This window comes from Otolemur garnettii, unplaced genomic scaffold, assembly GCF_000181295.1.
Source record: "Otolemur garnettii isolate 467f Iridium unplaced genomic scaffold, OtoGar3 scaffold00031, whole genome shotgun sequence".
Classification (NCBI taxonomy): domain Eukaryota; kingdom Metazoa; phylum Chordata; class Mammalia; order Primates; family Galagidae; genus Otolemur; species Otolemur garnettii.
The window spans coordinates 6,422,030-6,436,150 of NW_003852426.1; the positions used below are offsets into that span (position 1 = coordinate 6,422,030).

Below are 14,121 nucleotides of genomic sequence, written 5' to 3' on the forward strand. Positions count from 1 at the left end.
TAGGTGTACGTGGCTGGCGCCCTAGCCGGTTGAGCTATAGGCGCCGAGCCCTGGCTTAATCATTCTTAACAGTGCTCCCAACATAATCATCCACAAGTTATCCCTCTACCCAATTTGGCTTTATCATTTCAAACAAATCTAGAATATCTCCCCTTCATCACCACTCAAAGTTCTTTCTGAAATGCATTCTCCCTTTTCTCGTTCTTATTAATAATTTATCAAGCCTTAACAATGTTCGAGGAACAATTCAAAGTTTTCTACATGTATTAACTCATTTAATTCTCTCAACAATCCTAGGAGGGAGGTTAAATAGCAGAACTAGGATTTAAACACAGGCAGTCTGACTTCAAGGAGCCTGGCAACTTGTCAACTAGTCCTTCAAAGCTCAGGTCACATTCTATCACCTTCCTGAAGTTCTCATCTGCTTAGCAATTATTCCTGCCTCTTGAGCCCTTATGGAAATCATTCCTTTGCCACTTACCATGGGATCTAGGTTATTTATCTTTTGTGTATCTGTTTTATCTTTTCTGAGAAGAGCATTGTATCCTATTTATTTTATAACACTGCTTAAAATCTAGAATTAATAAATATCTGTAACACAGGATTGCTTATTAATGTAACTGTAATAGTATTTAATATTTATGGTGATATATACTGAGCACTGACCTAAATACTTTGTATCATCTCATTTAATCTTCATAACAACCTTGAGGTAGGTATTAATCTTGTTCCTCACCCTCATATTATAGATGAGGCCTAGAGAAATTAAATATCTTGCCTAATATCACAGAGTGGTAGTGATAAGATTAAGTCTTACTTAAGAGTGTAGACCATACTCTTAATACCCACCTACCACAAACACTTTCAAGGAAGAATCAGTCTTAATAACTGATTCAGCTTGCATTTATTCAGCAGCAGTGCTTTAGCATTACTGAATGCTGAGGATTCAGAATTAGAGGTACAGCTGCTGCCTTAAAGAAACTCACAGTTCATTAAGACTGCAGGACCAAACATATCACTGGCAGAGTTGACATCATCATAACTTAAGGCTTTAACTTATATTTCATGGTAAATTCAAAAGAATCCTTGGAAATTCTCTTTTACACCATTCCTTCTCCTTCAGGCTTGCCCACTCCTTTTTACCCCAGAATTCACCTCTGTAGTTGCTATATTATAGAATAGAAGGGTCCCACTAAATCCTAATTAACTGTTGGGACATCTGAATTTAAATCAGTGATAGCTTGGATTCAGGGTCTGATTGATGAATTTCATGCCCATAGTGAAATATAGATAATGAAGGACAGCTGGAAAAAAACAGCAGCAAAAAGCAGCAGAGAAATGAGATCTCAAAGTCACACAGTAAAGCAAACATAAAAAGAAAAAGGAAAAAAAGCAGGAAAGCAGACACAAACAGAAGGTGAAAGTAAGGGGCCAGAAGAAAATCAGTGGAGCGATGGAAACATAAATCTAAACCCATTTTACAAATGCTGACTCCTTTAATCATTTCTTTTCCTAACTTCTAATGGAAACAGAAAAAATACATATATGAAATAGCTACCAAAAAATCATTAACTAGGAACAGCATATAAATTAGGATTTTTTTTTTTTTCTGAGAAACCACTCTTCTTAGAATTTCAGAGCTGCAAAGGGACTTAAAGACACTAACCCAATCTATTCATTTTACAATTAGAGTAAAATATGCCCAAGATTATATAGCTACTTGGTAGCAACACTTGTGAATCTCATTTCAGTGTCTATTCCTACCTCACCAGGCTTCCTACAGATGGTATTTTTTTCTCCTCTTCCACCCTCAATAATCATTAAATTGATTTCTGCATAGTATTTCAAATCTCCATATTTGAGTTCCCTTAGAAGTAAATAATCAGATATTCTGAGTTATCAAGGGTGATAAAGGATTTTACTCTCTTATCCTCCAAAGTCAGTACTCTTAAATTGGGTCTCGGTTCCTACTAGGAAGAAATTCTAACATTTCCAGAAGACCAGAAAGAAAAAGATCTCCAAAAGCTGACCAAAAACAAGCCAAGCTGGTAAACCACCACCCAATCTGGAAAGGAAGCAGGCTTAAGACCCCTGAAGACTAGACAATCGTAGTGGGAAATACGATATCCTTATTTTTTCCCAACTAACCTCGGGCTCTTCTAGTGTCAATTATAGAAGCCTATAGAGAGAAGGTAAAGTAATGAAAGAACTTATCATGTCACTTTTAAGAAAGGTAGATTTTTTTTGGCTGGGCACCTGTAGCTCAGTGACTAGGGTGCCAGCCACATACACTGGAGCTGGTGGGTTGGAACCCAGCCCAGGTTTGCCAAACAACAATGACAACTGCAACCAAAAAATAGCCAGGCACTGTGGTGGGTGTCTGTAGTCCCAGGTACTTGGGAGGCTAAGGCAAGAGAATCACTTAAGCCCAAGAGCTTGAGGTTGCTGTGAGCTGTGATGCCATAGCACTCTACCGAGGGGTGACATAATAATATCTCAAAAAAAAAAAGGAAAGGAAAGGTGGATTTTTAATGGGAACTATTTTGTTTAGAAGTAATAGGACAAGGGCTAGGAGAAGAGACCGTAAGTAAATTCACAGGCCTGTACTTTTATGCATAAAAACTCTAGCAAGTCCTAAAAATGTGTTGTATACTACTCACTTCAGCCATTTCCCCTACTACAAAGCATTTGCACGTAGTAGGCTAGCAGGAAGTCATCTTGGACCACATCTACAGTCTAAGAAATTCTGCTGCTCAAATCCCTTCCAAAACTGTGGGCCCTGCCAGCCACCATTCACCAGGTTACTTCATTCAAGTAATTTGGCAATCTTTCCTATCACCTAGTTTACATATAATTATTACTTAGGCCTTAAAAATTATGTATCGCCTCTAAGGCTGAAGCCTTCTCCAGAAGAGAAGAAAAAGTCCTGTTTTTCTTTTAGGACTTATCTTAGTTTTAATATGTATAAAGTTCTTTATGGGTTAAGGATAACTTCCTGCTTTAACATGTTAAACAAACTGGGACAAGTACAATGGAAATGAAAGGGACAAAAAGATAAAGACACATTATAAAGTTAGAAACAAAGGGATTTAGTGACTCACTGACCTTAAGAAGTAAAGGAAGAGTCAAAAATGACCCCTGAGAACAATGAAGTCATTAACAGCTAAGTAGGGAAGTCAGGAAGAGAAGGGGCTTGGGCTCTTCCACAAGCGGCCTGAGGTGATCTGTGAAAATGGTTCGCTATTCACTTGACCCAGAAAACCCCACAAAGTCATGCAAGTCAAGAGGCTCAAATCTTCGTGTTAACTTTAAGAACACACGTGAAACTGCCCAGGCCATCAAGGGTATGCATATACGAAAAGCCACCAAGTATCTGAAGGATGTCACCTTAAAGAAACAATGTGTACCATTCCGACGTTACAATGGTGGAGTTGGTAGGTGTGCCCAGGCCAAACAGTGGGGCTGGACACAGGGTCGGTGGCCCAAAAAGAGTGCTGAATTTTTGCTGCATATGCTTAAAAATGCAGAAAGTAATGCTGAACTTAAGGGTTTAGATGTAGATTCTCTGGTCATTGAGCATATCCAAGTGAACAAAGCACCCAAGATGCGTCGCCGAACTTACAGAGCCCATGGTCGCATTAACCCATACATGAGCTCCCCCTGCCACATTGAGATGATCCTTACTGAAAAGGAACAGATTGTTCCCAAACCAGAAGAAGAGGTAGCACAGAAGAAAAAAATATCCCAGAAGAAACTGAAGAAACAAAAACTTATGGCACGGGAGTAAATGCAACATAAAATAAATGCAAATAACTGTCAAAGGAAAAAAAAAAAAAAAAAGAGAGAAGGGGCTTGGGAAGTGGAGAGGTGTTAGTATATATTGCTGCTAGAGACAGTATTTAAATTTGTTCAAGATATAGGTAAAATTTTAGGCTTAAGCAATGTAGATTTGGGGTGGCAATTAAAGCACTGCAATGATTTGAGTTTTAGAGAAAAAAAAGGCAACAGAAGAATATTTAGATTATTGCATTCCTGAGATACCACACTAACCTAACTTTACAAACGAATAGTACCTTAGCTACAAATATGGTGTATTTGAAGTAATTTATTCTAATAAAAGCTTAAAAATTATATTTCTTTCCCTTTTCCAGGATGTGAATTGACAAAAAGAAATTAAAGATAAAAGCCCAGGTATGGTGGTTCTTGCCTGTAAACCTAACACTCTGGAAGGCTGAGGCAGGTGGATCACCTGAGCTCAGGACCAGGTTCAAGACCAGCCTGAGTAAGAGCAAGACCCCATCTCTAATAAAAACAGAAAAACTATCTGGGCATCGTGGTGGGTGCCTATAGTCCCAGCTACTTTGGGAGGCTGAGGATCACTTGAATCCAAGAGTTTGAGGCTGCTGTGAGCTATGATGCCAAGGCACTCTACCCGGGGCAACAGAGTGAGACTTGTCTCAAAAAAAAAAAAAAAAAAAAGAGGCAGCATCTATAGCTTAATGGGTAGGGCACCAGCCACATATATAGGGGCTGGCAGGCTTGAACCTGGCCCAGGCCAGCTAAACAACAATGACAACTGCAACAAAAAAATAGCCAGGCATAGTGGCAGACACCTATACTTGGGAGGCTGAGGCAAGAGAATTGCTTAAGCCCAAGAGTTTGAATTTGCTGTGAGCTGAGGGCAACATAGTGAAACTGTCTAATAAAATAAAATAAAAATAAAAATTTCATAATCATTTGTCCAAAGTCAAGTCTCTGAGCTAAAAGACACTATTTTTAACATTTCTCTATTTATAAAAAACTTTAAAAAAAAACAAACAACAGAAAAATCTGATAAAACAATACTACCACTATTTTACAAAATATGTGAGAATTTAACAGTTTTTAGAAGCATATTAAGCAAAATGTCAATAGTTAATGAATCTGGGGAATAGGTACATGAAGATCTCATTAACGAATCTGGAGAGTGGGAACACAGAGGTTCATTATACTATTCTCCGTAGTTCTGTGTGTGTGTGAAACTTTCATGATAAAAAGTCTAAAAGGCTATTTTTTAAATTCTATCTACAGTTAAGGCTGACAATTCAAAACAAAATTATAGCAGATAAATATTTTCAAATAATATTTTCTTCATTCTGGATAGCCCCATGAAATCCATAATAAAATAGACCATAAAAGGGAGAAAATGCCTAGTGTGTTGTTTCAGAGAACACGAACATGTTCATTAAATGAAAAAAGTTAGTACTTCTATCTGTACTGACTGACATTAGACATCTGTCATTCTTCTCTTCAATGAAATTATGTTTTTGTTAAAAAATATATAGGCCATATAAATATTATAGGTCACATAAATGTTTTGATTAGTAAAAGCAAAATAAATGTTTATCTTGAATATCAATGATTAATTTGGGTTTGTTCGTTTTTTGAGAAAGGGTCTTGCTCTGTTGCCCAGGCTGGAGTACAGTGGTGAAATATAACTTACTGCAACTTCTAGCTCCTAGGCTTAAGCAATCCTTCTGCCTTAGCCTCCCAAGTAGCTAGGATTACAAGCACAAGCTAGTACACACAGATAAATTTTTAATATTTTTGTAGAGATGGAGTCTTGCTATCTTGCCCAGAATGGATTCGAATTCCCAGCCTCAAGTGATCCTCCAGGCCTGGCCTCCCATATAGTGGGGATTACAGTGGTGAGCTACTATACCCAGCCCCGTAATGATTTGTTTCCAATATCTCCTTAGCCCCCCAGGTATTTCAAACATCTTTCACTATATTTAATAACCAAATAAGCAAATTAACATATATGAAAAAAAGATTTTAAGAAATGAACTAATATCCATTAAGTACACCTAATTCTAAATTGTCAAGAACATATATTAAAAATTATACAATATAAGCCCGGGTGCGGTGGCTCACGCCTATAATCCTAGCACTCAGAGAAGCTGAGGCAGGTGGATTGCCTGAGCTCACGGGTTTGATACCAGCCTGAACCAGAGTGAGACATCATCTCTAAAAATGGCCAGGCATTATGGCAGGCGCCTGTAGTCCCAGCTACTTAGGAGGCTGAGGCAAGAGAATCACTTAAGCCCAAGAGTTTGAGGTTGCTGTGAATTGTGATGCCATGGCACTCTACCAGGAGTGACAAAGTGAGGCTCTGTCTCAAAAAAAAAAAAAAATTATACAAAATAATAAGTAGAGAGAAGTTGAATTTTTTTTAAACAATTATCATTGTTTGGCTCGGGGCCTATAGCTCAACCGACTAAGGCGCCAGCCACGTACACCTAAGGTGGCGGGTTCAAATCCCCAGCCCGGACCCGCCAAAACAACAATGACGGCTGCAACCAAAAAATAGCCGAGCATTGTGGCGGGCGCCTGTAGTCCCAGCTACTTAGGAGGCAGAGGCAAGAGAATCACCTAAGCCCAAGAGTTGGAGGTTGCTGTGAACTGTAATGCCATGGCACTCTACCAAGAGGGACAAAGTGAGGCTCTGTCTCAAAAAAAAAAAAAAAACAATTATCATTGTTTAAGCTATGATTTAAATAGACTTAATTTAAATCAAATTATATTATTAAGGATATAGGAACACCAAAACTAGCATATAGTGACAGATTCACCATTTAGAGTACCACTTACTAATGATTAGGGACAATTTACATGTTATCAAGAACCAAACGTTCCTCTCTATGATAAATAGCACCACCCCAAAACAACCTGATTTGTTTACCTCCTCTTCTGTCGGGTAAATTCCAGGACAGTAAAAACTGTACATGTCTGCTCAAAACCTAGGACACTGTAGGTCTGCAACTCTTAACAGCAATAATCACCACCTTCAATTCCCAGAAAGCTATTGCTATGTTTCAGTCTCATTCCCTAGGTGACGTGCATAGGATAACAAAATAAAGTAGGGCTTCCTTGCTGGCAGTTCTCTACCTTGAATCATTCTCAGGTTCCTGTTTCTTCTAACAGAAATATGTGAACATGAAACTTTGGTGAAAAGCAGAGTAAATACATATACGTGTATTTGTCTGTGGAGACAAACGACAGTCAACAATTCTCTTTTTTCTGAATCATTAAATCACTGGTTAATCCTAATTGAGGTATTTCACTGTTTTTAGGCAAGATCATTTTCACTTTCAAAAAACTTAGCTTTTATTCCTTTATTAAAGTAAATTTTACATACTGTAAAATGCATAGATCTTACGTATTCAGTAAGTTTGAACAAATATGTACAACAGTTGATGAATCTGGATAAAGGTAAACGGAAACTCCCTGTGCTAGTCTTGCAACTTTTCTATAAGTTAAAAATTACATGAAAATAAAGTTACTGGAAAAGTGTATAACCGAAGTGGTAACTGATTTACTGTTCCCCAAGTCAAGCTATAGAATATTCTATTGCCAGGAAATTCCCCTCTGCCCCTGTCCAGTCAATCACTGGAGGTACCACTGTCCTGATTTCTATCACAATACCTTAGTTTTGCCTGTTCATATATTTTTCATAAATGCCATTATATAGTACCTACTCATCTATGTCTGGCTTCTCTTGCTCTGAACAACATTTCTGAGATTCATCCATGTTGTTGTATGAATCAGTAGTTCATTCCTATTGTGACAAAAACCATGAACAAAAAGAAAAAAAAAAACCGTGAATGTTCCGTATTAGTCTTTTTGTGGACACATATTAATATTTTAATCCTCTTAGTGCAGTAAGATTTCATTGAAAAAGAAAAAGAGGGCTGGCTCATGCCTGTAATCCCAGAACTCTGGGAGGCCGAGGCAGGAGAGGACCCCTTGAGCTCAGGAATTCCAGACCAGGCTGAGCAAGAGACCCTATTTCAACTAAAATTAGAAAAAATTAGCAGGGTGTTATGGTGGGCAACTTATAGTCCTAGCTACTCTGGAGGCTGAGGCAAGAAGATCTTCTGAACCTAGGAGTTTGAGGCTGCTGTGAGCTAGGCTAACACCAGAGTACTCTAGCCTGGGCAACAGAAGTGAGATTGTGTCTCAAAAAAAAAAAGAAAACAAAAGAAAGAAAAAGAGTTTCATATATAAATAAGGCAGTATAGATAGATACAGCTATCTACATACATATACATAGCAATTATATTTATAGTTACATGTGATGTAAAAATAGATATTTCGTATTTACATATACATATGTACATTTGTGTATACATATGTTCACAAATAGTGAGTTTGACTAGTTATGAGAAATCTACTTAAGGCCAACAAAAATATTTTAAAAGAACTTATAAAGTTCATAGTGAAAATAAATCTAAAATGGAAAAGATGATCATCTCAAGTTTTCTTAGTAAATTTATAATGTAACCTAAGAATAATTCAAAAGAGAAACAAATTTTCTCTCCATGTAAATTACCCTGTTAGGATTCAACGAAACACCTTTTATAACAAATATCTCCCATGAAACTAGATTTTCAGAACATTAAATGTACCGTCTACTATATTTTTTATGCTAGCAATAAAACCTAAAATATATATTAAGATTATAAGACTGTTTTATTGTCTTGCTTTTATAAAAGAAAGTTAAACATGGAAATAATTTCATTGGTTAATATTTAACATGGGAAAAGAATATTCCATGTTGATTCAGAATATATTCCAATAGACTTGATCACTAAGATGTTTTCTCCATTCCAAAAAGTAACCTACTACAGCAATAAATCTTCGAGTGAGACACTGCGACTTTCAAATTCCACTGTGTGATATTCGGCTGATAATAGAGGAGGTACTTTAATTTCCAGAACTAGAAACATTAAGAAACAAACACAAATCTGAGTTTTGAAGAGATTAATTTGAAATTCACAACCTGCTTTCAATAATCAGATGACCATTTTCATTTAGCATCATCTATAAATTGCCAAGATTGTAGCAGAATGCTACGAAGACTAGAAATTTGCCACTGCCCACTTAGGAAGGGTCTGTAATTACAAATGGCAAAAAAAATTCCTCTTCTAGTCTTGATCTTTCTTTCCTCTTCTGTTCCTCCTTCCAAAAAATGAGCAATTTCAAAAACATCAATTCAAATGTACTGTATTTTTAATCTTAAAAAACATTCTTAGCATATGGATGTTCCCTTACCTTCCCAGACACGTGACTGTTTCCTTAAAAACACATTATTTAACTCTAAAAATACATCATTTTCATTTCTCTAATAATTGTACCTTTTTCCAAAAGAAGAAAAACAGCCTTAAGCCTTGATTTTGATCAAAAATGAATGCAACTCTAAGCAGTTACAATCACCAACTTCAAAATCTTTGGCCTGATTATTTTAAAAAACTATAATAAAATTTTAGTCTTAATTTTTAAAATGTAGTGCTTCCAGACCAAAGGTAAAAAAAAAAAAGTACACCAAATGTATAAACCCCACACTCCGTCTGGTGGTCCTTCACTCTCATTAACCAAATGTTTTCCTAAATACTATAAATAAATGCTAAATTAAGCATAAAATGTAGGTCAATTCTCATAACAGATCATTCTAAGGTGTACAAATTATTTTGAGTACTGGAACTTTAGTGTTCTAAATATTGCTAAAATATCCTTATTAATCTGTTAGCTATAACCTGTTAGTAAATATGGCCTTACTATAAATTATTTCAACCCATCTTCATTTGCAGAACTGTCTTTTACACATAAACATCTTATCTGAAAATTAAATCACTTAAGTGGCTTTTGGGGGTTTTTTTGTTTGTTTGTTGAGTTTTCTTTTGTTTGTTTTGTTTGTTTTTTTGAGACAGAATCTTACTCTGTTGCCCTGGGTAGAGTACAATGGCATCATCATAGCTCACAGCAACTCTTGGACTCAAGAGATTCTCTTGTCTCAGGCTCCTGAGTAGCTGAGACTACAGGCATGTGCCACCATACCCACTAGTTTTTCTATTTTTAGTAGAGATGGGGGTTAGGAGGTGTCTCTTGCTCAGGCTGGTCTTGGAACTCCTGAGTTCAAGTGATCCTACCACCTCGATCTCCCAAAAGTGCTAGGATTACAAGCATGAGCCACCACACTGGCCTTAAGTGGTATTCTTTAAATCAATAGTTATGCGACTTATATACAATCATCTACCCAGATTTAATTTTCTTTACACTTTTGGTGATACAATGTAAGAATTTTAAAATGTACTAAAATGTACCATAGAAAAATTCAAAAAATATAAAATACTGAAAAAACAAAATCTAATTATTAATCAGCTATATTAGAAAGTTCACATTTCAAAATTACAAAGTATAAATATTTAATTGTTTAGCATACATTTATACAGAATTTAGTGTGTCAAAATATGTACAATAGAGATTCTTCTTTAGAAATTGTGAAACACTGGCTTGGTGCCCGTAGCACAGTGGTTATGGTGCTGGACACATGCAACAACAGTGGAGGGTTCAAACCCAGCCCCGGCCAGCTAAACAACAAGGACAATTGTAACAAAAAAATAGCTGGGCATTGTGGCAGGCACTTGTAGTCCCAGCTACCAGGGAGGCTGAAGCAAGAGAATCACTTAAGCCCAAGAATTTGAGGTTGCTGTGAGCAGTGACGCCACGGCATTCTACCAAGGGCAACAAAATGAGACTCTGTCTCAAAAAAAAAAAAAATTGTGAAACATTCTATTAAAGGCCTAGAGAGGACATTCTTAATGCCAGGTACAATATACATATTCTATTAAATAAAGTAGTAATAATGTTTATAACAGTGCCATTTGATCTATCCTCAAATTTAGCTATTTTAATATAAGCCTTTATTTATTTAAAATTATTTACCACCACTCATCACCAAACTCAAAAGATGCTATACCTTAGGGCAAATGTCTTTAAAACACTCCCAATGTTTATCATGTAGTATGAAAATTCAACCTATGCTTAATTTTGAAACTGAAATATGGTCAATAATTTTGATATGGTCTACCACAAGTTAAAGTACACAAAAATAATTAAAACATTTAAAAACTGAATCTTAAAATATCTTTTAATTAAACTTAAGTTAATTGATAAAGTTAATACAATTTTAACTTTTATAGTCAAAATACCTAAAATATGCTTTTATGTACATAAATTTATGCAAAATATAGCTTTATGATATGTAGTATGTTTATGTATCATCAAAGGATAAGGATTAGAAACTCTCTAATTACAAATAGTATTTGAGTTAATATATTCCTGTACACTAAAGAGCAATTATATAAATGATCGAAAACAATGAAAGCCCCAGTTTTATAAGATTCCCTACAATTATTTATACAGAATAAACTCACTCTACATGAGGATGAGTCATTCTTCAACCAATCTACCCTCACTAAGCATCAAAAAGCCAACTTAGCTTTTAATAGCAGTAACTTCTATAGATATATGAAGAGAATGTTCTTTCTTTTCTGGACCAATTCATTCTAAGCTGGGAAACTTTTAGAGAACTAAACTAACCCCTAAATATACATTATTTTCCAATCCAAGAATAAACAGAAATTGAAGATTTAGGTACTTAATTCAGTATTTTTAACTTTTTCAAGTTAAAGCTGATCAAAATTATATTTAAAAAGAATTCACCACAAATTTCCTAACTGAAAAAAAATTAAAGATGTGTACACATATTTATGTTGTTAAATGTTGGAAAGACAAAGACCTCACAATATAAGCATGCTGTTTCAGAGAAATAAAACAATTTATAAAGACCATCTTTGATTTTTTAAAAAATTTCAATAGTCACAATTATTGCTTGAAGAGTTCACCTTTCAATGATGAACTCTTATTAGTTATTAGCTAACTCTAATTAGCTAAATAAATAAGTAAAATGACCATCCAATAAGCCACTAATCAATTAGCATAATTAAGTCACTTTGCTAAGTTAAATTTATATCTCTTAAGTATAAATCATACACAATACAGATATCAAACAATCACATAATAGAAGAAAATAATCAAGTAAACTAAATCAAATGTTTCTCACAAATGATACATAATAACGCTCATTTTAAAAATGTATTTTAAAAATATATTACGTATTTCTACAGAATCCCTAAATTTGTCAGGGCCGTAACTGAAGACTGTTAAGCAGAGGTCAGCTGGGAGAGAGAGAAACAGAAAATGTTAAGTGAAAGTATGACAATAAAAATTTCCCATCAGAGTAACTTCTAGCCAATCCTTGATTTTTGACTCAAGAAGCTACCATAATTCTGCAAAAACCCTTAAGAGGGAAGGGGCCAAAACTCCCAGACTATTAAAAATACTTGACCAAAATATGGTCGAACTTTTCCCTTGGCCACAATTTAACAAAATGGGAAGACAATGAAAATAAACACTCCTGTCTACCCTCAGACAGGCAAAGAAAGCTCCCATTCAATACTAAGCCTATTCCACTGGAAAACATACTCCTGAAAAGTAAATCCAAAACCACCAGCTCAAACTGCTTCATGCAGAATTTACTGAATGGCGGCCAAATGCTGTACACACTGTCCTGAACCACACTGAAGGATATCTAGAGTTCTGCATTCTCCACTTACAACTTGTACCTTACTATGCTTCTGCTACCACTGCGGAAAACAATTTTTCAAACGAGACTGATATGTTCCTCTTGGCTCATTAGTTGAAAAAAGGCAATCTATATCTCGACCCTCCTTTTCTTTTTCTTTTTTTACCAATATCGTTTTTTGACTCATATTGTTGCGGGGAGTGTCTCACTACCCCCTAACTAATTTTAGACGGTCAATAAAGCAGAAGCTGTTTTAATATCCCACGATTAAGCTAAACAAGGAACCCTACAACAACTTTTAGCTGGCTTTCATCTGGCGCTAGAATAATACTGGTCACCTGTTAGAACCGCGTTGCACGGACACCCTCAACAAGTGGCCGAGAGCGGCGATGCCGTTCCCAGTCACGAGTCCCAGGGCGACAGGTGAAGGCGGTGAACGCCCATCCACGCCCAGCGGGCGGCCACCCGGAGCTAGGCAGTCAGCAGCGGGTTGCTCCGTTATCCTCACCCTCCACCAGCCCCGCCAGGTGAGCGAGTCTGCTCCGTGCCCGCGGCGACTCGGCGGCCGGCTCACCCCGGGATCGAGTTCTTCGGCTGCCCGGGCTTTGGAAAGCGAAGTTTCGCTCTTGCCCGCGGCAGTGACGCTCAGACCCACTCCGAGGATCCCCCAGTCGGCTCCGTGCGACAGCGGTCACCGGCCCGCCCGGCCTCAGGCGAGTCGGGGGCCGCAGACTAGAGCCGGAGCCGGACCTGTCACACGGGCGGGAAACAAAAGCCGAGCGAAGACAAGCGGGCGCGACCGACCTCGCCTCCGCGAGGGGGAGCCCGGCGGGGGCGGGGAGCGGCTCCGGCGGCCACCCGGCTCCGCGCCTCTCGCAGGGAGCACCGGCCCCTCCACCCGGCGGCGCGGCGAGGGACCCCGCAGTGGGGCTGGGGCCTCCGGCGCGCCCACCTCCTGGCTGCGCGCCCCGACGCGCCGCTCTCAGTCACCGGAGCCGCGTGAGGGGGCGGGGAGGCGGCGCGGCCACGACGGGACCGGGAAGGAGGGAATTCGGTTCCTCGGGCGCGCTGCCCGCCGCCCCATCCCTGCAGCCATGGCGCCGGTACCTGTCGCCGCAGGGGCTTGCCGACTCCGTCTCTCTCCACCTCACCCTCGCGCCTCTCCCCCTTCAGCCCGCCCAGCAGGCCGCCCGCGCGCCGGACACCGCCGCCCAAGACTGGCAGCGCCCGTGTGCCTGCCCGAATCCCCCGGGCAGCGCCCGGTGCTGTCCCACCCCCGTCGGCCGCAGGACCCGCTTTCCATAGGGCCCCGGGGCTGTCAGTCCGCCCCCAAAAGGCGCGCGGGCTGTCGTTCTGCTTGTCCGGATTGGTGGCCGCGCGCCGTCCATGGAAATAAGGCCCCGCCCCCATTCATTTGCTTCTCCGCCTCCCTACGCTGCCCACGTGTCTGGCCCTTGCCCATTGTGGGGGCCTTAGAAAAGGGATGTAGGAAACTGAGACACCCTCTCGCAACGTCCCTTACCTCCAAAGAAACTAATACCTACACAAGCTAGTTGACTTCACATGTGCATGATCCCTCTGAAGCCTCTCTCTGCCCCTATTATTTGTCCACCAGGCATGCCCTGAGCCTGGAGATGGACAGGCCAAGATGTTTG

General features: G+C 38.8%; 2 protein-coding genes across 5 annotated transcripts in view; one reads left to right on the forward strand and one right to left on the reverse strand.

Annotated features, from left to right (window-relative positions):
• The window catches only part of FKBP5 (FK506 binding protein 5), a 114,791-nt gene extending 101,085 nt beyond the window's left edge, over positions 1 to 13,706 (reverse strand). Inside the window, exon 1 of one of the 4 annotated variants that reach the window (XM_003789130.2) lies at positions 13,574 to 13,706. The gene's annotated coding sequence lies outside the window, so the exon portion shown is untranslated. Of the gene's footprint in view, positions 1 to 12,974; positions 12,997 to 13,040; positions 13,543 to 13,573 lie in introns of those variants that run through there. The other 3 variants (XM_023512806.1, XM_023512807.1, XM_023512808.1) reach the window with 3 other exon arrangements.
• LOC100953765 (60S ribosomal protein L17) lies at positions 3,169 to 3,827 on the forward strand. The gene has a single exon (XM_012804769.2). The coding sequence runs from the start codon at positions 3,233 to 3,235 to the stop codon at positions 3,785 to 3,787; it is 555 nt and encodes a 184-aa protein (XP_012660223.1). The 5' UTR covers positions 3,169 to 3,232; the 3' UTR covers positions 3,788 to 3,827.
• Positions 13,707 to 14,121: the final 415 nt, after the last annotated feature.